The sequence below is a fragment of the Salvelinus fontinalis genome, chromosome 6 (genome assembly GCF_029448725.1).
Source record: "Salvelinus fontinalis isolate EN_2023a chromosome 6, ASM2944872v1, whole genome shotgun sequence".
Classification (NCBI taxonomy): Eukaryota; Metazoa; Chordata; class Actinopteri; order Salmoniformes; family Salmonidae; genus Salvelinus; species Salvelinus fontinalis.
The window spans coordinates 11,114,360-11,136,004 of NC_074670.1; the positions used below are offsets into that span (position 1 = coordinate 11,114,360).

General features: G+C 43.7%; 2 protein-coding genes across 3 annotated transcripts in view; both read right to left on the reverse strand.

Annotated features, from left to right (window-relative positions):
* The window catches only part of tmem245 (transmembrane protein 245), a 21,087-nt gene extending 19,663 nt beyond the window's left edge, over window positions 1–1,424 (reverse strand). For both annotated transcript variants that reach the window (XM_055924876.1, XM_055924875.1), the window contains exon 1: window positions 654–1,424. In XM_055924876.1, the coding sequence (XP_055780851.1) occupies window positions 654–1,259 (606 nt within the window). In that variant the 5' untranslated portion in view covers window positions 1,260–1,424. The remainder of the gene's footprint in view (window positions 1–653) is intronic.
* Window positions 1,425–3,353: 1,929 nt separating this feature from the next.
* LOC129857020 (DOMON domain-containing protein FRRS1L) lies at window positions 3,354–9,953 on the reverse strand. The gene is made up of 5 exons (XM_055924877.1): window positions 9,404–9,953; window positions 8,750–8,834; window positions 8,481–8,619; window positions 5,488–5,734; window positions 3,354–4,902 (listed from the first exon to the last, which is right to left on the reverse strand). The coding sequence occupies exons 1-5, from the start codon at window positions 9,606–9,608 to the stop codon at window positions 4,730–4,732; spliced, it is 849 nt and encodes a 282-aa protein (XP_055780852.1). The 5' UTR covers window positions 9,609–9,953; the 3' UTR covers window positions 3,354–4,729.
* Between the last annotated feature and the right edge of the window lie 11,692 nt (window positions 9,954–21,645).

Genomic DNA, 21,645 nt, shown 5'->3' on the forward strand with positions numbered 1-21,645 from the left:
GAGGGGGGCAGAGAGAGAGAAGATGATGGAGGGAGAGAAAGAGAGAGAGGGGGGGCATAGAGAGAGGGAAGATGAGGGAGGGAGAGAAAGAGAGAGGGGGGGCAGAGAGAAAGAGAAGATAAGGGAGGGAGAGAAAGAGAGAGAGAGGGGGCAGAGAGAGAGGGAATATGAGGGAGGGAGTAGAAAGAGAGGGGAGGGCAGAGAAAGAGGGAAGATGGGGGAGGGAGGGAGTAGAAAGAGAGAAAAGGCAGAATGTACTTTTATAAGAGTTCTTTATCTATTTTATAAAGAGTTTAAGGAAATTTTTCATAGTTATGGACAGTAGCCTACTATCCACACACACACACACACACACACACACACACACACACACACACACACACACACACACACACACACACACACACACACACACACACACACACACACACACACACACACACACACACACACACACACACACACACTAAGCCAAGGCCTGTGACAGGTCTCAGGAAATCTACATTTAGTTAGCTGAGTACTTGATTCATGTAAGGGCTGCATTACAGTCTTATCCCCTGTCCATCCTGTTGTAAGCTACAGTATTGGAAAAGCCTTTCTTATAATTGTGGGGGTCTTCCTCCCTCAGCGTCAGTAGTGTCCCTGTCACTCACCCACACAGAGTGGAAGCAGTCCAGCGCGCTCCCGATGACGTCGCACACGTGCCCGATGATCACCTGCATGCCAATGACGCTCCAGAACAGGTAAAAGAAGTAGATGAGTGGCGCGCCCGCCCCGATCACCAGCAGCACCGTGAGCCTCTCCAGCACCAGACCCCCCAGGAAATCCACCCCGTGGTTGAAACACCACACCGGGACCAGAAGCGTCCCCAGGAGTATCGGCGTCCCGGTGTCCTGCAGTCCGTTGAGCCAGGAGCGTCCCAGCCGGGCTAGGGAGTGTTTGAATGGGTGGAGGAAGGTCCCGCAGAGAACGGCCCAGAGCAGTGGTCTCAGAAAGGCTTCCAGGATAAAGAAGACTAGCACAGCCGCTCCACAACAGATAGCCACGAAAATCAACGCTCCTGTGTTGTAGAAGGCCTGTTTGATGTTCTTGTCGAATTTGAGGGAGGAAGGTTGGCTGAGTAGCTGGCTCATCATGCCCACCGCTGGCTGGACGCTCTCGGAGAACGAGACGTAGTGAGGCCGGGCGGAACTAGGGGTTTCCGCGGGAGAGAAAGGAGCCGGCTCTGCCTCCGGCCCCGAGTCCTCCTCGTCTGCCATCTTCAATGAATCCGCCTCGGTCTGCGTTCCTCCTGCGGATCCCACCCAATAGCACCACAGACGGAAGAAGGAGCGTTAGTTTCCAGGATCTTTGATACCGCTATCACACATGAGGAACAACACAACACTAGACGTAGTGGTGACGTAACCGTCGCAAGGTATGATGGGTATTGTAGCTGGCTGGTGCCAGACAGAGTTGTGCTCGCTGCTTAGTTCGCTGCTAGTAGCCTACTCTCTGGAATGCCCAGTTGAACTACACACAGAAATGTGAATAAACAGACCTTTGTCAGGAGAATCACCACGACTTCAGGATGTCCGCGCGGTCACCTAGGAAATATGCAAAGTCATCACATATTTGCATAGCCTATCAAATTACAAAACAGTTATAGGTAAAACTTCCTTTTAAGTCCTCATATTAGATTGTAATTACAGTGTAACAAGTATTGTAGTTAACTGTAACAATCAATAGTTACCGTGTAATAACAACATGTAACCGGTAGTAATTGCGGTCTGTAATTACAAAGGTGTAACAATGAATCCTTGTTTCCACGCTTGTTACAAATGGGTAGGTTTCCACTAAATTCACCAATTTACTGTTTTGTTTACTCTCAGCTGCATACAGTTACAACTGTCACAAAGGTAGTGATCCCTCGTGGATGTGCTGGGTGTCGGAGAGGTGATGCTCAATAGCCTCTAATCACTTACTCATGAATGTGCACTGTTCAAACTACATCTCCACTCAGTGTTGTTGCTAGCACTTGCCACCAAAATAAAGTGTTCCATCTGGGTTAGTTTGGTCATCCCAGATGAGGAAAAACACACTATTTGAAAGCATAGTACATGTAATGTTGCCTAAGTACAGTGTAATTACTAGTTGTTACACGGGATTTAGCTAGTTAAAATGAAATCTATATTGAGGGGTACTTAGTTGTAATTAATGTGTACTTATACAGTACACATCCTGACAACCTGGCCCTCAAGCTTCTGGAAGTTTCACTTAATTTCACAATAAGGCACAGAAATTAAGTGAAACTTCCAGAAGCTTTAAAATGATGGCCAGTTTGTAAGGATGTATAGTGTACTGTATAAGTACACATTAATTACAACTAAATACCCCTCAAGATAGACTTCATTTTAACTAGCTAAATCCCGTGTAACAACTAGTAATTACACTGTACTTAGGCAACATTACATGTACTATGCTAAATCCTGTGTAACAACTGGTAATTACATTGTACTTAGGAAAACATTACATGTACTATGCTTTGAAATAGTGTATTTTTCCACATCTGCGATACCACCCATATTAGATCCCAGTCAGTGAGGTTGACTTACTGATCTGTTCTTACCAGCTCCACCAAGTCAACCCAGATGGAACACTTTATTTTAGTGGCAAGTGCTAGCAACAACACTGAGTGGAGATGTAGTTTGAACAGTGCACATTCATGAGTAAGTGATTAGAGGCTATTGAGCATCAGCTCTCCGACACCCAGCACATCCACGAGGGGTCACAACCTGTGTGACAGTTGTAAATGTATGTAGCTGAGAATAAACAAAACACTAAATTGGTGAATTTAGTGGAAACCTGCCCATTTGCAACAAGCAATGTAACAAGCATTCATTGTTGCACCTCTGTAATTGCAATTACTACCAGTTACATGTTATTACACTGTAACTATGAGCTGTTACAGTTAACTACAATAGCTGTTACACTGTAACTATGAGCTGTTACAGTTAACTACAATACCTGTTACACTGTAACTATGAGCTGTTACAGTTAACTACAATACCTGTTACACTGTAATTACACTGTAATAAGGGCCTTTTTTTAAATGAAGTGTTACCCAGTTATCCGTAGTCTATCCCTATCCTCTATTATCTGGAATTATTTTGAAATGTGCTGCTTTTCCAAAAATATGTCAATGCCCATTATTTGTTCCCAGCCCAGTGCGACCCACACAGATGTTGTATGGTTGTATAATTCATTGTAAATTCATTAGATTGCAGATGAAATGTATGTTGCCTGAGGGGCACATGATGCAGCTGACAGAGCCGTCACATGACCCACAGGGATGAGAACAAGATGTCGGAGTGTATTTTTGACTGAACACAGCTTTATTGATAACAAAAACACTTGCATGTTAGACACTAGACACTGTTTCAGTGAGGAAGCATTTCCATGGAAACAACGGTTCAGTGAACGGTACAAATACAACTGGACTCTGTGCCATAGATTCCTTTTGCTTTAGGCCATATGCTGCAGGGCCAAGGCAAGCTGTCAGACAGCCCCTGTCCCTGGCTGTCAGCATGTCCACTACAGCCTCCGTGCTGATGGGTGTGTTATTGCATATCTACAGAGGAATCATGCACCAGCAATCATACAGTCAGCTGCCCTATCGTCAGCAAACAGTGATCACACACACACACCTCGCCACAGGTAAATGAAACATGACCTAGCATGTGGTGAAATAAGCAGTCCTAAGAAAATGGACCCTCTCACACAGAGAGAGAAAAGAGAACCCTGTCTTAATCATCAGCAAGTAAAATGGCATTGTGGAATACAGTACAGAGTTCACTGTTACTCGGTGAGACTGGGGCTGAAACAAACAAAAAAACAGTTCAACCACCTAGTCTTAGTTTCTGTATACAAATACTGCAATACTTCTACTAATAATACTGTATTTCCCTGTGGAGAATGAGTGTTGTGTAAAGCATGGCTGCATACAGAAGTAGTATGTTTCAGCAGGATAATAAACTGAGCTGTCTGCCTTTCTTTGGCTCACATCAATCTGGATGGTTCTCTCTAAGTGAAGTCTCTCTAGTCTCAGTAGTCTGTCCCAGTGTGTAGCGTCTCCTTGTATCATGTCCGTAGGTTCTTCACATATTCAGGGTCCAGTTGTGATTCGCCACATGCGTTGGAGTAATACTTGTTGTCAGGAGTGTAATACCTTACTGTCGTAAACATAAATACACTAAATGAAATACCTTACTAAAACTAAAGGTTATGCTACTGTTCTCTAGAAACACATACAGTATTTCACATATTCTGACTAATGATGGGTTAGTGTATGTTGTTATGGTAGCACAATACAATTTTCAGAATGATTTGCAAGCTTCCTGATGAGTCCTCAATGTAAATGATATATAGTATCCTACTGTATATATTTATTAATATATATTTATAGTGTAATTCTGTGTAAAGAGCACCCGGCATTGAGGGTGTGGCAGACAGAAATACAATGTGAACTCTCAAACTTATTGCTGTCTCTTTCCTCTTCTCTCCACTTCTCTCCACTTCTCTGCTCGTCTCCTCTCATCTCTCCACTTCTCTCCTCTCGTCTCTTCTGTCATCTCGTCTCCTCTCTTGTCTCCTCTCTCCTCTCTCTGGGTTAATTGGTTGCCTCTCCTCTTGTCTCCTCTCTCATCTTCTCTCCTCTCCTCTTGTCTTCTCTCATCTCCTCTCCTCTTGCTCAGGGGGTGCCCATCAGCAGATAGAAGGTGAGGGCTACTATGAGCAGCAGACAGAAGGGTGAGGAGAATGTCTGGTAGGCTGTAGACGGCATGAAGATGTCCTCGTATTTATAGATGCTGATCATGTGATCGGAGACTGGCGGAGCATCGTTGTCATGACGTGTGATGGAACCTGGAGGAAAGAGAAGAGTGGGGGAGGAGAGTAAGAGAAAATGGGTAGGGAAATCATTTGCATGTAAAGTGCATTCGGAAAGAGCCCAGATTTGGGACCTCAATCGAACATCTCTGGAGAGACCTGAAAATAGCTGTGCAATGACGCTCCCCATACAACCTGACAGAGCTTGAGAGTATCTGCAGAGAAGAATGGGAGAAACTCCCCATTATAGGTGTGCTAAGCTTGTAGCGTCATACCCAAGAAGCCTCGAGGCTGTAATCACTGCCAAAGGTGCTTCAACAAAGTACTGAGTAAAGGGTCTGAATACTTATGTAAATGCAATATTTCCAGTTTCTTATTTTTAATACATTTGCAAAAATGTCTAAAAACCTGTTTTCGCTTTGTGATTATGGAGTATTGTGTGTAGATTGAGGAGGAAAAAACATAATTTAATACATTTTAGAATAAGGCTGTAACGTAACAAAATGTGAAAAAAGTGAAGGGGTCTGAATACTTTCCGAATGGACTGTACATACTAATAAACACACACATCCACTCTCTGCACACGCACAACACCACACATACACACAGTCCTTGACTGACCTTGTATAGCAGGCCCCCAGGCCAACAGGTAGAACCAGGAGAGATGCAGATCCACCAGTGTCTCCTCTCTAGGGACGTAGAGCGGCCGTTTGAAGCGGCAGGTCACACGGTTGTTGTCAAACACACCCTCTTCGTCCCTGGCAGGATTCCTCTTGATCTCCTTGGCCCACTGGCCCACGTTGTAGAAGTGATGGATACGAACACGCCCATTATCGTCATGGACACAGCCCATCACGTCATCTCCTCCCTGAGAGGGGTGGGGGTGAGGAGAACCAATCAGCATGAAGGATAGGTTGACCAATCAGCCTTGTTTTTTGATGTCTTTGGTGGCAGACTTCATGTGTACCAGATGTAGTAAAAGCCTGAGCTGACTCTGACCAAAATGTCTGTAGAGATGCTGTTGACTAACTAAGAGTCGACTGTATCAAAAGAAAGTCCCACACTCTATACAGTGCATTCGTAAAGCATTCAGCATTCAACTTTTTCCACATTTTGTTACATTACAGCCTTATTGTAAAAATTGATTAAATTAAACATTTCCTTCATCCATATACACACAATACCCCATAATGACAAAGTGAAAACAGGCTTTTAGATTTTTTTTTGCTAAATTATTAAAAAGAAAAAACAGAAATACCTTATTTACATAAGTATTCAGACCCTTCGCTATGAGACTCGAAATTGAGCTCAGGTACATTCTCTTTCCATTGATAATCCTTGAGATGTTTCTACAACTTGATTGGAGTCCACCTGTGGTAAATTCAATTGATTGGACATGATGTCGAAAGGCACATACCTGTCTGTATAAGGTCCCAGAGTTGACAGTGCATGTTAGAGCAAAAACAAAGCCACGAGGTCGACGGAATTGTCCGTAGAGCTCAGAGACAGGATTGTGTCAAGGGACAGATCTGGGGAAGGGTACCAAAACATTTCTGCAGCATTGAAGGTCCCCAAGAACACAGTGGCCTCCATCATTCTTAAATGGAAGAAGTTTGGAACCGCCAAGACTGTCCCTAGAGCTGGCTGCCCGGCCAAACTGAGCAATTGGGGGAGAAGAGCCTTGGTCAGGGAGGTGACCAAGAACCCCATGGTCACTCTGACAGAGCTCCAGAGTTCCTCTGTGCAGCACTCCACCAATCAGGCCTTAATGGTAGAGTGGCCAGATGGAAGCCACTCCTCAGTAAAAGGCACATGACAGCCCACTTGGAGTTTGCCAAAGGGCAACTAAAGGACTCTTAGACCATGAGAAACAAGATTCTCTGGTTTGATGAAACCAATATTGAATGCTAAGTGTCATGTCTGGAGGAAACCTGGCACCATTCCTACGGTGAAGCATGGTGGTGACAGCATCATCCAGTGGGGATGTTTTTCAGCTGCAGGGACTGGGAGACTAGTCAGGATTGAGGGAAAGATGAACGGAGCAAAGTACAGAGAGATCCTTGGTGAAAACCTGCTCCAGAGCGCTCAGGACCTCAGACTGACTGCGACGAAGGTTAACCTTCAAACAGGACAACGATCCTAAGCACATAGACAAGACAACACAGGAGGGGCTTCGAGACAAGTCTCTGAATGTCCTTGAGTGGCTCAGCCAGAGCCCAGACTTCAACCTGATCGAACATCTCTGGATAGACCTGAAAATAGCTGTGCAGCGACGCTCCCCATCCAACCTTTTTTTATTTTTTATTTTATTTTACCGTTATTTTACCAGGTAAGTTGACTGAGAACACATTCTCATTTGCAGCAACGACCTGGGGAATAGTTACAGGGGAGAGGAGGGGGATGAATGAGCCAATTGTAAACTGGGGACTTTTTAGGTGACCATGATGGTTTGAGGGCCAGATTGGGAATTTAGCCAGGACACCGGGGTTAACACCCCTACTCTTACGATAAGTGCCATGGGATCTTTAATGACCTCAGAGAGTCAGGACACCCGTTTAACGTCCCATCCGAAAGACGGCACCCTACACAGGGCAGTGTCCCCAATCACTGCCCTGGGGCATTGGGATATTTTTTTTAGACCAGAGGAAAGAGTGCCTCCTACTGGCCCTCCAACACCACTTCCAGCAGCATCTGGTCTCCCATCCAGGGACTGACCAGGACCAACCCTGCTTAGCTTCAGAAGCAAGCCGGCAGTGGTATGCAGGGTGGTATGCTGCTGGCATACCTGACAGAACTTGAGAGGATTTGCTGAGATGAATGGGAGAAACTCCCCAAATACAGGTGTGCCATGCTTGTAGCGTCATACTCAAGAAGACTCGAGTCTGTAATCGCTGCCAAAGGTGCTTCAACAAAGTACTGAGTAAAGGGTCTGAATACTTATGTAAATAAGTATTCAGCCTTGTCTCCCGGGTGGCGCAGTGGTCTAGGACACTGCATCGCAGTGCTAGCTGCGCCACCAGAGTCTCTGGGTTCACGCCCAGGCTCTGTCGCAGCCGGCCGCAACCGGGAGGTCCGTGGGGCGACGCACAATTGGCATAGCGTCGTCCGGGTTAGGGGTTAGGGAGGGATTGGCCGGTAGGGATATCCTTGTCTCAGTATGTAAAGAATGTATGCACTATGTAAGTCGCTCTGGATAAGAGCATCTGCTAAATGACTAAAATGTAAAAGTAAATGTTATATTTCAGTTTATTTTATTTTAAAAATATGCACAAAAAAAAAATGCTTTTTCATTATGGGATATTGTGTGTAGATTGAGGGAGGAAAAAAACGATTTAATACATTTTTGAATAAGGCTGTAACGTAATAAAATGTGGAAAAAGTCAAGGGGTCTGAATACTTTCTGAATGCACATGTTCCCAACAATTGAATGGATAAACCTAATAACATAATAACATAATAACCTAATAACACCATTGCAGTAATGTTGGTTATTAAGTTTACCCACTCAATTGTTGGAAGCAAATTTTGAGTGTAAGAACAGATCTCACGCATGCTCATACACACACACACACGTACACACCTATGCCCGCACACACACAGATACGGTCCCTTACCATCTTCTTGTCTGAGGAGAAGCCTACAGCCACCCAGCCGTCAGTGTCAGCACTCATCTCATACTCCACGTCTGTCCCGATCCGCCGGTAACTCATGAAATAGTCACACGTCTCTGCATCACACCCCGGCTTCCCATACCTACACACACACACACAATTAAGAAATGTAACCTCTTCAGAGTGATGTGCTCCCACATCTGCCAGAGTGGCACCACAGTACACAGAGAAACCCCTTGACACACACACATGCTTGCAAGCAAAACAATGACCTTATGCAGCCCTTGGTGACTCCACAGTCTACGACTTTGATCCTGGCGAAGGGATCCACAGGAGGGGCGGTGGGGAAGGGGTACCCTGGAGAACACACACCACATAAAAAGGATTATGCTACTGACCTGCCTCCCCAACAATCATCTTTTAGAAGTTCTACCATATGCGTCATTTGGTGGGTTTCAGCCTAATGTGCATTCAGAGAAGCACAACTGCTCCTTCACGTTTCATAACAAAATTGGGATAGTTTGAAATATGTTATTTTAGTTCATTTATTAAAATCTAATAATATACAACATTTAATGTGGTGAAGAACTGTCCAATGCTCGCCCATCTCCAGGCCGGCCAGTGAGAGCCAGAGCGGGGAGAGAGGAGCTGGCGGTAGCTGGCCAGGGTCCTGATCTATGCATGAGTGGACTCGGGTGGAAGTAAGACACTGTACGCTCGGTCAACCTGCGCATCATCACATAACTAGCCAATTAACCACGAATTACGTATCAACCACAGATATGTAGATGCGCCCTCTGATTTCCATCAAGAGAAGGCCTACACATAAACAAACACAGCCTTGATGTCCATGAAAGCCACAGTAAGCAAACACAGTAAGCAAAATGCCTCGTTCAGAAATGGCCTTTCCTGTATCCCTTTCTCACCATCATCCGATAGATGTCTAGACTCCAGGAACTCCGAGGCGAACGTACTGTATGAGTCCTTATGGGGCTCCTTGTGGCCCGGCTCTCCGTGGTCTCCGTGGCTCGCCCGCAGTGCGCCTTCATCCGTGGGGCTAGGCGCTACCCCCCGCCAACTGCCCTGGACCAGGAGCACCGTCAGCTGTAGCAGGCTGCGCAGGAAAATCATGGCCAAAAAGGGAGTATAAAAACGGTCTAAAGGAGACAGAACTGAGACCGAATCCTCATTGTTGGTTGTATTTGAGCATTTCTTTACGGAGCCGAATCACTGGCCCTCAATCGCATCACTACAGAATATTTTCTACGCGGTTGTTTAGTGTGTCGTAGGCTATTTTTCGTAGTGGAATGAGCGCGAGGAGCGGGATCCAGTGATGTCAAACGAATGAGCCTCGGTTAAACCAATCTGGAATTAGCGGGATTTGTAACTGAACCGATCTGTTTTGCCAATTCACTTAATATCTTGTGGGAAACGGAGACGTCCATGATAATCCAAGTGATTGGATTTAATCTTAAAATAATGTAATGATATCGCAGTTTAGGGATGAATGTGTCTGTTGTTGGTTTCGCCCGTCTCCTCTCCTCTCTCCTAATGGCCAATTACGTCTATCGATAGAGCCAATCACTGCAGCGTCCAATAGGAAACCTCGATGTACACTTTGCATTATCAATCTACAGTTTAAATTCCCATTCAGCACTGTTTATGAAAACACAGATGCCAACTGAATAACAATATGGGATAATGTAGGGATTTATACATTTATTATGCTGAAATGTCTGCTATGATAGGTTGGTTTCTTATTCCTTTCCGTGATGTGAAAATATTCTAGAATCTACATTGCATGTTATTGTTGACAGCATTGATAGGACCAAGGACTAAGGCCAAACTGCTGAAAAAAGCAGGACACACAATTTGCCAGTGGTTACAAATGCTTGTTTATTTATTGGTTAGAGGAACATTGGAACCCAGAGCAGCTCACATCAGACATCTGAATTCATTACAGAATGCATGGTGCTCCCCTCACAAAGGGAAGAGCAGGAAGCCCTGGAAAGTGTTAGGCTTATCAGTATCATCAAAGAGCCGCTGCCTGAGGGGAGACTCATGTAGACCACATCTCCCTCCTCCAGCTCTAGAGACATTGCATTAGATATGTATGTATTGTCCTCATCATTATTATGTTCCTGTATCCATATAACTCTGGCTATTCTTCTATAGGCACACACCCAGGGTTTTTGATTTGTGGTAATCAAAAGCGGTGAATCTGAGTAGACTCCTCTCACTGGTGCTGTGAAGACACCAGTACGGAATAGAAGCAGGGAGATGTCTTTCTCTCATAAACATGGTTCTACACTGTACACAAATAGAAACGCAACAATCAACAATTTTTCACTAATTGGTCTTTTGACCAAACAGATCAGCTCTGCAAAAGATCTGATGTGATGGGTTAAAATACCAATTACTGGAAAAAAGATCAGAATTGTACTGCCTGTCTAAACGCAGCCTTAGTATGTATGGTCATTAGTACCTGTAGTTGGTTGTACGCTCCACCAATGTTGGTCATGACTCTGATGAAACCATGGTGATCTCAGTATCGAAGTGTCCTACAAATCACTCAAACCAGCAGAGAAGGCCACCTTTGGTCTGGCTGTGAACACAATGGAGTGAACTCACTGATTACTGGAAAGCATTAACTACAATATGCTAAAGCCAGTGTCAGTGTGAAACATGTGGTGTTTTTGTAAAGTTTATTACCTGTGTTCCCTCTCTTCAGTTCATCTATCTCTCTCTCACTGGCAGTCAGTCTGGCCTCTAAGGCTAAAATAACACAAAAGGAACATCAGATTAAATAATCATCATCATGATCATTTTAATATAACATGACCATGTACAAATAACATCAACATTAACTTAACTAAATTATCTATAGCCAAATAATTGTAAAAGCAATTTAATTCAACATATATTCTCCTCTGGACTTGGTCAACAACTTACATATTCATATACTGAAATTGTTGACCAAATCCAAATTACATTACCTGCATTCTCTCTCTTCAGTTCCCTTCCTGGCTCCCACTGGCTGTCACTCTGCCACCTGCATTCTCTCTCTTCAGTTCCTCCAGGCTTTCCTGGCTGTCACTCTGGCCCCCGTCACTGACAGCCATTGATTCTCCACTTAAAACCTCTTTGGGCTAGGGGGCAGAATTTTCACATTCGGACAAAAAGCGTGCCCAGAGTAAACTGCCTGCTTCTCAGGCCCAAAAGCTAAGATATGCATATTATTAGTAGATTTGGATAGAAAACACTCTGACGTTTCTAAAACTGTTTGAATGATGTCTGTGAGTATAACCAAACTCATATGGCAGGCGAAAACCTGAGAAAAATCCAACCAGGAAGTGGGAAATCTGAGGTTTGTAGTTTTTCAAGTGATTGCCTATCCAATATACAGTGTAAATTTGGTCATACTGCACTTCCCAAGGCTTCCACTAGATGTCAACAGTCTTTAGAACGTTGTTTCAGGCTTCTACTGTGAAAGGGGAGCGAATAAGAGCTGTTTGAACCAGTGGTCTGGCTGAAAGCCATGAGTTGTTGATCGCGCGTGGCCGTGAGCACGAGCTCCGTTCCCTTTCCTTTCTAAAGACAAAGGAATTGTCCGGTTGGAGTAGTATTGAAGATTTATGATAAAAAACATCCTAAAGATTGATTCTATACATCGTTTGACATGTTTTTACAAACTGTAATGGAACTTTTTTGACTTTTCGTCTGGACTTTGTGCTCACACCTTGTGCATTTGTTTAGTGTACTAAACGCGCAAACAAAAAGGAGGTATTTGGACATAAATATGGACTGTATCGAACAAAACAAACATTTATTGTGGAACTGGGATTCCTGGGAGTGCATTCCGATGAAGATCATCAAAGGTATGTGAATATTTATAATGCTATTTCTGACTTTTGTTGACTCCACAACATGGCGGGTGTCTGTATGGCTTGTTTTGGTGGCTGAGCGCTGTACTCAGATTATTGCATAGTGTGCTTTTGCCGTAAAGCTTTTTTGAAATCTGACACAGCGGTTGCATTAAGGAGAAGTGTATCTTTAATTCTCTGTAAAACACTTGTATCTTTCATCAATGTTTATGAGTATTTCTGTAAATTGATGTGGCTCTCTGCAAAATCACCGGATGTTTTGGAGGCAAGACATTACTGAACATAACGCGCAAATGTAAACTGAGATTTTTGGATATAAATATGAACTTTATCGAACAAAACATACATGTATTGTGTAACATGAAGTCCTATGAGTGCCATCTGATGAAGATCATCAAAGGTTAGTGATTAATTTTATCTCTATTTCTGCTTTTTGTGACTCCTCACTTTGGCTGGAAAATGGCTGTATGTTTCTTTGTGACTAGGTGCTGACCTAACATAATCGTATGGTGTGCTTTCGTTGTAAAGCCTTTTTGAAATCGGACACTGGTTGGATTAACAAGAAGTTTATTTTTTAAATGGTGTAAAATACTTGTATGTTTGAGGAATTTTAATTATGAGATTTCTGTTGTTTGAATTTGGCGCTCTGCACTTTCACTGGCTGTTGTCAAATTGACCCCGGTAACGGGATTTGAGCCCTAAAAAGTTAACAGACCTTATCCAAATTAACTTAGGTATTCATACGTACTGTAGCAGTCCATTACCTGCATTTTCAAGTCTTAGCTCATCTACCAGGGTGATTCTCATGAAACCAGTTTTAAAATGTCTGTAGCAAATTGAGTTACAAAACCATGATGCATGTGCAAAAATAAAGTATCATTCTGAGGACTAAGATGTCTAGTTTTTGGGAAAGTGTCTAATTTTAAAGAAATAAAAAGAAATCGGCCAAAATTCTCATTATCGAAATGCTAATTCTCATTACACTCCCCTTTATCCCACTTCTCATTGTAAGGGGTTTGTGTTGGTGGCAGGGAAGTCAGGCGCAGGAGAACGAACTTGGTATAAACAGAGTTGTTTAATAAATGCTGACATAACTCCCAAAAAAAACAAAATGTACAAAATAACAAAGTGGGTACAAAACCCGTCGCACACCAACACTAAATAGCACATCACATACAAACAAAACAATCTCCGACAAGGACATGAGGGGAAACAGAGCGTTAAATACACAACATGTAATTGATTGGATTGGAACCAGGTGTGAAGGAAGACAAGACAAAACCAATGGAAAATGACAAATGGATCAGTGATGGCTAGAAGGTCGGTGACGTCGACCGCCGAACCCCGCCCGAACAAGGAGAGAGACCGACTTCGGCGGAAGTCGTGACACTCATTACCAAAAACGGCTAAAGAGCTCAAATTGGGGAAAAAAAGTCTGATTACATTTTATAATAATTGTATAATTTAATTTGAAATGTTTATTTTCAGTGTTATGTTTAACTCACATATTTTCATTAGGGTGGCAATATTAAAAAATATTTAAAATATTGATTTGTTTATGACTTTTTTGGACTTCGACAACTGTTATGTAATGTGAATTTTGTGAAACGGTTGTTAAAATGCATAATCTGATCTGATCAAAAACATAATAATTATGAAATAGATAATTACAGATCCTAATCTCAGTGATTCCAGAGGGAATTTAGTGAAAAAATTACTCTTGACATTATTATTTTTTTACTGTTTTGTGAGAAATGCCCACCGGGTCCTCACTGTCCCTCAGTCTGACCCCCATGTTCCTCAGCTCCACTCTCTGTTCCACCACCATGTCTCTCAGTGATCTCAGCTAAGCCCAGATGTCAGGGGTGATGGTGATCTGGTCGCTCGTCTGTTTGTGACTCGTCTCTGTAGCTTCTACGTTTTGATTATCGAATTGAAGCTCACCCTGCTCTCACCCCGTATACTGTGACCCTGATGTCATTCTCCCTAACCCCTCCACTCTGGCCCTGAGCCCAGATATCAGAACCACCATTATTACTGCTCTCACCCCGTATACTGTGACCCTGTAGAGTGATGTCATTCTCCCTAACCCCTCCACTCTGGCCATGAGCCCAGATATCAGAACCACCATTATTACTGCTCTCCCCCTGTTCGCTGTGACCCTGCAGAGTGATGTCATTCTCCCTAACCCCTCCATTCTGGCCCTGAGCCCATGTCCCAGACAGACAGAACAGCAACACCAGCAGAGCTACAGCATCACTCATTCTGAAACAATACCTCTTCAGAACTAATGTAGTCTACTGGGCTCAGTCCTCTTCTTTATACACACTGGTCTTGGTAAAGGAATAATGAGAATTGAACATATTTTATTTATTTATTTATTTTACCGTTATTTTACCAGGTAAGTTGACTGAGAACACGTTCTCATTTGCAGCAACGACCTGGGGAATAGTTACAGGGGAGAGGAGGGGGATGAATGAGCCAATTGTAAACTGGGAATTATTTGGTGACCATGATGGTTTGAGGGCCAGATTGGGAATTTAGCCAGGACACCGGGGTTAACACCCCTACTCTTACGATAAGTGCCATGGGATCTTTAATGACCTCAGAGAGTCAGGACACCCGTTTAACGTCCCATCCGAAAGACGGCACCCTACACAGGGCAGTGTCCCCAATCACTGCCCTGGGGCATTGGGATATTTTTTTATTTTTTTTTAGACCAGAGGAAAGAGTGCCTCCTACTGGCCCTCCAACACCACTTCCAGCAGCATCTGGTCTCCCATCCAGGGACTGACCAGGACCAACCCTGCTTAGCTTCAGAAGCAAGCCAGCAGTGGTATGCAGGGTGGTGCTGACTCTGACCATTTTTTGTTTAAACAACACCAGGGACAGATAAAGTGAAACAGTGGGTGAGTTGACCTCATTGAAACGTGACTCTGTATGAGGCGGTGGGAGAACTGGACCTGTTATTGGGTTGAAGATCTCTCTTCATCTCCACAGTTTGTACATGTTCTATGTCCACTGATGTTACTGGAACCACACCAAGCACTCTACTGAGAGCCAGTCCTTGGAGGTTGAAGGAGGTCTGTATAATATAGAACATGTATAGAACATGTAGGGATAAAGAGAGTTCTTCAACCCAGTGACAGGTTCACTTCTCCCATCATCTCATACAGAGTCACGTTTCAATGAGGTGGTGTTAGTGTTTTTTTTACATTTTCCATCAGAGACATACAGTATGTTCAATTGTCATGATTCCTTTACCAACACCAATCTTTGTGTGAATGACCAGTCTTTGTGTGAACGAGTCTTTACCTGAACAGCTCTCTTCTCTGTATACATCAATGATGTCGCTCTTGCTACTGGTGATTCTCTGATCCACCCCTACACAGACGACGCCATTCTGTATACCTCTGGCCCTTTTTTGGACACTGTGTTAAATCAAATCAAATCAAATGTATTTATATAGCCCTTCATACATCAGCTGATATCTCAAAGTGCTGTACAGAAACCCAGCCTAAAACCCCAAACAGCAAGCAATGCAGGTGTAGAAGCACGGTGGCTAGGAAAAACTCCCTAGAAAGGCCAAAACCTAGGAAGAAACCTAGAGAGGAACCAGGCTATGAGGGGTGGCCAGTCCTCTTCTGGCTGTGCCGGGTGGAGATTATAACAGAACATGGCCAAGATGATCAAATGTTCATAAATGACCAGCATGGTCAAATAATAATAATCACAGTAGGTGTCTGGTTAGACTGTAAACTCTCCTTTCAGACTCACATTAAGCATCTCCAATCCAAAATTAAATCTAGAATCGGCTTCCTATTTCGCAACAAAGCATCCTTCACTTATGCTGCCAAACATACCCTCGTAAAACTGACTATCCTACCGATCCTCTACTTCGGCGATGTCATTTACAAAATAGCCTCCAACACTCTACTCAACAAATTGGATGCAGTCTATCACAGTGCCATCCGTTTTGTCACCAAAGCCCCATATACTACCCACCACTGCGACCTGTATGCTCTCGTTGGCTGGCCCTCGCTTCATACTCGTCGTCAAACCCACTGGCTCCAGGTCATCTACAAGTCTCTGCTAGGTAAAGCCCCGCCTTATCTCAGCTCACTGGTCACCATAGCAGCACCAAACCGTGACACGCGCTCCAGCAGGTATATCTCACTGGTCACCCCCAAAGCCAATTCTTCCTTTGGTCGCCTTTCCTTCAGGTTCTCTGCTGCCAATGACTGGAATGAACTGAAAAAAAACACTGAGGCTGGAGACTCATATCTCCCTCACTAGCTTTAAGCACCAGCTGTCAGAGCAACTCACAGATCACTGCACCTGTAAATAGCCCATCTGTAAACAGCCCATCCAACTACCTCATCCCCATACTGTATTTATTTATCTTGCTCCTTTGCACCCCAGTATCTCTACTCGCACATTCATCTTCTGCACATCTACCATTCCAGGGTTTAATTGCTATATTGTAATTACTTCGCCACCATGGCCTATTTATTGCCTTACCTCCCTTATCCTACCTCATTTGCACTTACTGTATAGAGACTTTTTCTACTGTATTATTGACTGTATGTTTGTTTATTCCATGTGTAACTGTGTTGTTGTATGTGTTGATCAGCTTTGCTTTATCTTGGCCAGGTTGCAGTTGTAAATGAGAACTTGTTCTCAACTAGCCTACCTGGTTAAATAAAGGTGCAATAAATAAAAAAACACAAAATTCTAACTTTCTTCACTGGTTGTGCTTATTCCTGCCTATAGATGGCAGTATAGGTCCACTGTTCTAATGTCTGGCACACAGTCAGTACTGTGCAATTGGTTTAGCCGTAGTAATCACAATGATTGTGTGCTAAAGTACAAAACGGTTATGTTAATGAAATAACCAACAGAGGACATAGATGTGAAAACCAACCTTTATGATAACAGACTTTGTTTCATTTCATACATTTCAGCTGGGCAGATGGAGAGGGACTCGACTGAGTGAGACTGGAGAAGACTGGGGTAAAATCATAACCCACCTGTAGGTGTTGCTAGTGACTGAGTGAGACTGGAGAAGACTGGGGTAAAATCATAACCCACCTGTAGGTGTTGCTAGTGACTGAGTGAGACTGGAGAAGACTGGGGTAAAATCATAACCCACCTGTAGGTGTTGCTAGTGACTGAGTGAGACTGGAGAAGACTGGGGTAAAATCATAACCCACCTGTAGGTGTTGCTAGTGACTGAGTGAGACTGGAGAAGACTGGGGTAAAATCATAACCCACCTGTAGGTGTTGCTAGTGACTGAGTGAGACTGGAGAAGACTGGGGTAAAATCATAACCCACCTGTAGGTGTTGCTAGTGACTGAGTGAGACTGGAGAAGACTGGGGTAAAATCATAACCCACCTGTAGGTGTTGCTAGTGACTGAGTGAGACTGGAGAAGACTGGGGTAAAATCATAACCCACCTGTAGGTGTTGCTAGTGCAACACGTGAACAGGCTCACATTGTCTCTGTCTCTGCAGCTGCTAAATCCACCATGTGTGTGAGTGCGTGGGTGTGTGTCCTTGCTGCACTGTTGACCTTTCACCCCTCTTCTCTCTGTCTGCGCTCTGTAATGACCCTGATCAATCGCTCTGCTCACTCCCTCCCTCTCTCTCTGTCTCTGCTCACTCCCTCCCTCTCTCTCTGTCTCTGCTCACTCCCTCCCTCTATCTCTGTCTCTGTCTCTGCTCACCCCCTCCCTCTGTCTCTGTCTCTGTCTCTGTCTCTGCTCACTCCCTCCTACTCTCTGTCTCTGCTCAGTCCCTCCCTCTCTCTGTCTCTGCTCACTCCCTCCCTCTATCTCTGTCTCTGTCTCTGCTCACTCCCTCCCTCTGTCTCTGTCTCTGTCTCTGTCTCTGTCTCTGCTCACTCCCTCCTACTCTCTGTCTCTGCTCACTCCCTCCCTCTCTCTGTCTCTGCACACTCCCTCCCTCTCTCTCTGTCTCTGCTCACTCCCTCCTTCTATCTCTGTCTCTGTCTCTGCTCACTCCCTCCCTCTCTCTGTCTCTGCTCACTCCCTCCCTCTCTCTCTGTCTCCGCTCACTCCCGATCCTCTGAATTATCCTCTGTTTATCCAACTATTATTCTCTCTCTGTCTCTTCTCTCTCTGTCTCTCTCTCTCTCTGTCTCTCTTCTCTCTTCTGTCTCTTCTCTCTCTGTCTCTATCTCTGTCTCTGCTCTCTCTCTCTCTCTGTCTCTCCTCTCTCTCTTCTCTCTTCTGTCTCTTCTCTCTCTGTCTCTGCTCTCTCTCTCTCTTTTCTCTTCTCTCTCTTCTCTCTTCTCTCTCTCTCTCTCTCTTCTCTCTCTTCCTCCCTCTCTCTCTTCTCTCTCTCTCTTCCTCCCTCTCTCTCGCTCTCCTCTCTCTCTGTTTCTCTTCTTCCCCCCTCTCTATATCTCTCTCCCCCTCTCTCTCTCTCAATTAACACTCTACATGGGGGAGCAGTGCATGGTGGGTAATGAGGGACTCCTGACTTATCTTAGTAACGTCAAAGGCCCGTTCATTACCACATAGACACCCTAGACACTCACACACACAGGGAGAGAGAGAGGATGGATGGAGGGAGAGAATCTGCTAAATGTCAGCGGTGTGTCTCCTGGGTCTGAGAGACGAGTGAGTGACAGGAGAACAACAGCCGCCAGCCCAATTCAGAAACACTGCCACTGTGTGTGTGTGTGTGCGTGTGTGTGTGTGTGTGTGTGTGTGTGTGTGTGTGTGTGTGTGTGTGTGTGTGTGTGTGTGTGTGTGTGTGTGTGTGTGTGTGTGTGTGTGTGTGTGTGTGTGTGTGTGTGTGTGTGTGTGTGTGTGTGTGTGTGTGTGTGTGTGTGTACTGTGAGTCTGCATCTGTGTCAGTGTACCTGTATCTGCGTGTGTATGTCTGTGTGTACTGTGTGTGTGTGTACTGTGAGTCTGCATCTGTGTCAGTGTACCTGTGTCTGCGTGTGTATGTCTGTGTGTACTGTGTGTCTGCATCTGTGCCAGGGTACCTGTATCTGTGACTATGCGTGTATGTCTGTGTGTGTACTGTGTGTCTGCATCTGTGTCAGTGTACCTGTGGCTGTGTGTGTACAGGTCTATCTCCCCACACACACGGTAAGATGTGGATGTTGAGAGGGATCAGCAGTGATGTGGATGGCTTAGTCAGAGCTGTCAATCAATACTGGTCTCCAGAGAATACTGGCCTATTGAACACAGACAGACTACTCACATCTGCTCTCTCTCCATCTATCTCCCCCTCTCTCTCTCTCTTTCTCTCTGTCTCTTCCTCTCCTACCCTCTTACCTTCTGGTCTTCCTTGCTTCACACACACAAAGCGCTGTGATGTTCTGTGGTCAGTGCTCTAACTGTAGGGTCTTCAGCCGTGAGATGTCATTTAGCAGCCGTCAGGAGTCACTCCACTCAAGAGAGAAGGGTAAGTACAGCTGGCACGACCATTACACAGGCGTGCGCACACACACACACACACACACACACACACACACACACACACACACACACACACACACACACACACACACACACACACACACACACACACACACACACACACACACACACACACACACACACACACACACACACACACACACACACACACACACACATTCCTTTAGTTAGGGATCAATAGGCTGTTGCTGTTAGCAGCTGTAGTCTCTCTATCTCTCCAGCATTGATGTGATGTGGCCGCAATGTGGTCACTCTGCACCCACAGATCCACCTGACCTCAAATGATCAGAGTACAGAGGACTGAACGCAGACACACAACAAACAAACGGTTTGATTTGATTTAACAGAGTGAGGTGGAGCAGAATCTAACACCATTTGGTTGTTTTGAATTAATGGTAGAGATAAGGTACTGTTGTATTGAATTAATGGTAGAGATACGGTACTGTTGTATTGAATTAATGGTAGAGATAAGGTACTGTTGTATTGAATTAATGGTAGAGATGAGGTACTGTTGTATTGAATTAATGGTAGAGGTAAGGTACTGTTGTATTGAATTAATGGTAGAGATAAGGTACTGTTGTATTGAATTAGTGGTAGAGATAAGGTACTGTTGTATTGAATTAATGGTGGAGATAAGGTACTGTTGTATTGAATAATGGTAGAGTTAAGGTACTGTTGTATTGAATTAATGGTAGAGATAAGGTACTGTTATATTGAATTAATGGTAGAGGTAAGGTACTGTTGTATTGAATTAATGGTAGAGATAAGGTACTGTTGTATTGAATTAATGGTAGAGATAAGGTACTGTTGTATTGAATTAATGGTAGAGGTAAGGTACTGTTGTATTGAATTAATGGTAGAGATAAGGTACTGTTGTATTGAATTAGTGGTAGAGATAAGGTACTGTTGTATTGAATTAATGGTAGAGATAAGGTACTGTTGTATTGAATAATGGTAGAGTTAAGGTACTGTTGTATTGAATTAATGGTAGAGTTAAGGTACTGTTGTATTGAATTAATGGTTGAGTTAAGGTACTGTTGTATTGAATTAATGGTTGAGTTAAGGTACTGTTGTATTGAATTAATGGTAGAGTTAAGGTACTATTGTATTGAATTAATGGTAGAGATACGGTACTGTTGTATTGAATTAATGGTAGAGATAAGGTACTGTTGTATTGAATTAATGGTAGAGATAAGGTACTGTTGTATTGAATAATGGTAGAGTTAAGGTACTGTTGTATTGAATTAATGGTTGAGTTAAGGTACTGTTGTATTGAATTAATGGTTGAGTTAAGGTACTGTTGTATTGAATTAATGGTAGAGTTAAGGTACTGTTGTATTGAATTAATGGTTGAGATAAGGTACTGTTATATTGAATTAATGGTAGAGATAAGGTACTGTTATATTGAATTAACGGTAGAGATAAGGTACTGTTGTATTGAATTAATGGTAGAGATAAGGTACTGCTGTATTGAATTAGTGGTAGAGATAAGGTACTGTTGTATTGAATTAATGGTAGAGATAAGGTACTGTTATATTGAATTAACGGTAGAGATAAGGTACTGTTGTATTGAATTAATGGTAGAGATAAGGTACTGTTGTATTGAATTAATTGTAGAGATAAGGTACTGTTGTATTGAATTAAGGGTGGAGTTTCAAGTCTCACTCAACTTTCTGTTAGAGGAATGTTGTATTGTACATGTGCTCACTATGACAATGTTACTACTAGCATGAGCCATGCAAGAACCATCTAGGATTGGTCTAGATAGAACCATCTAGGATTGGTCTAGATAGAACTATCTAGGTT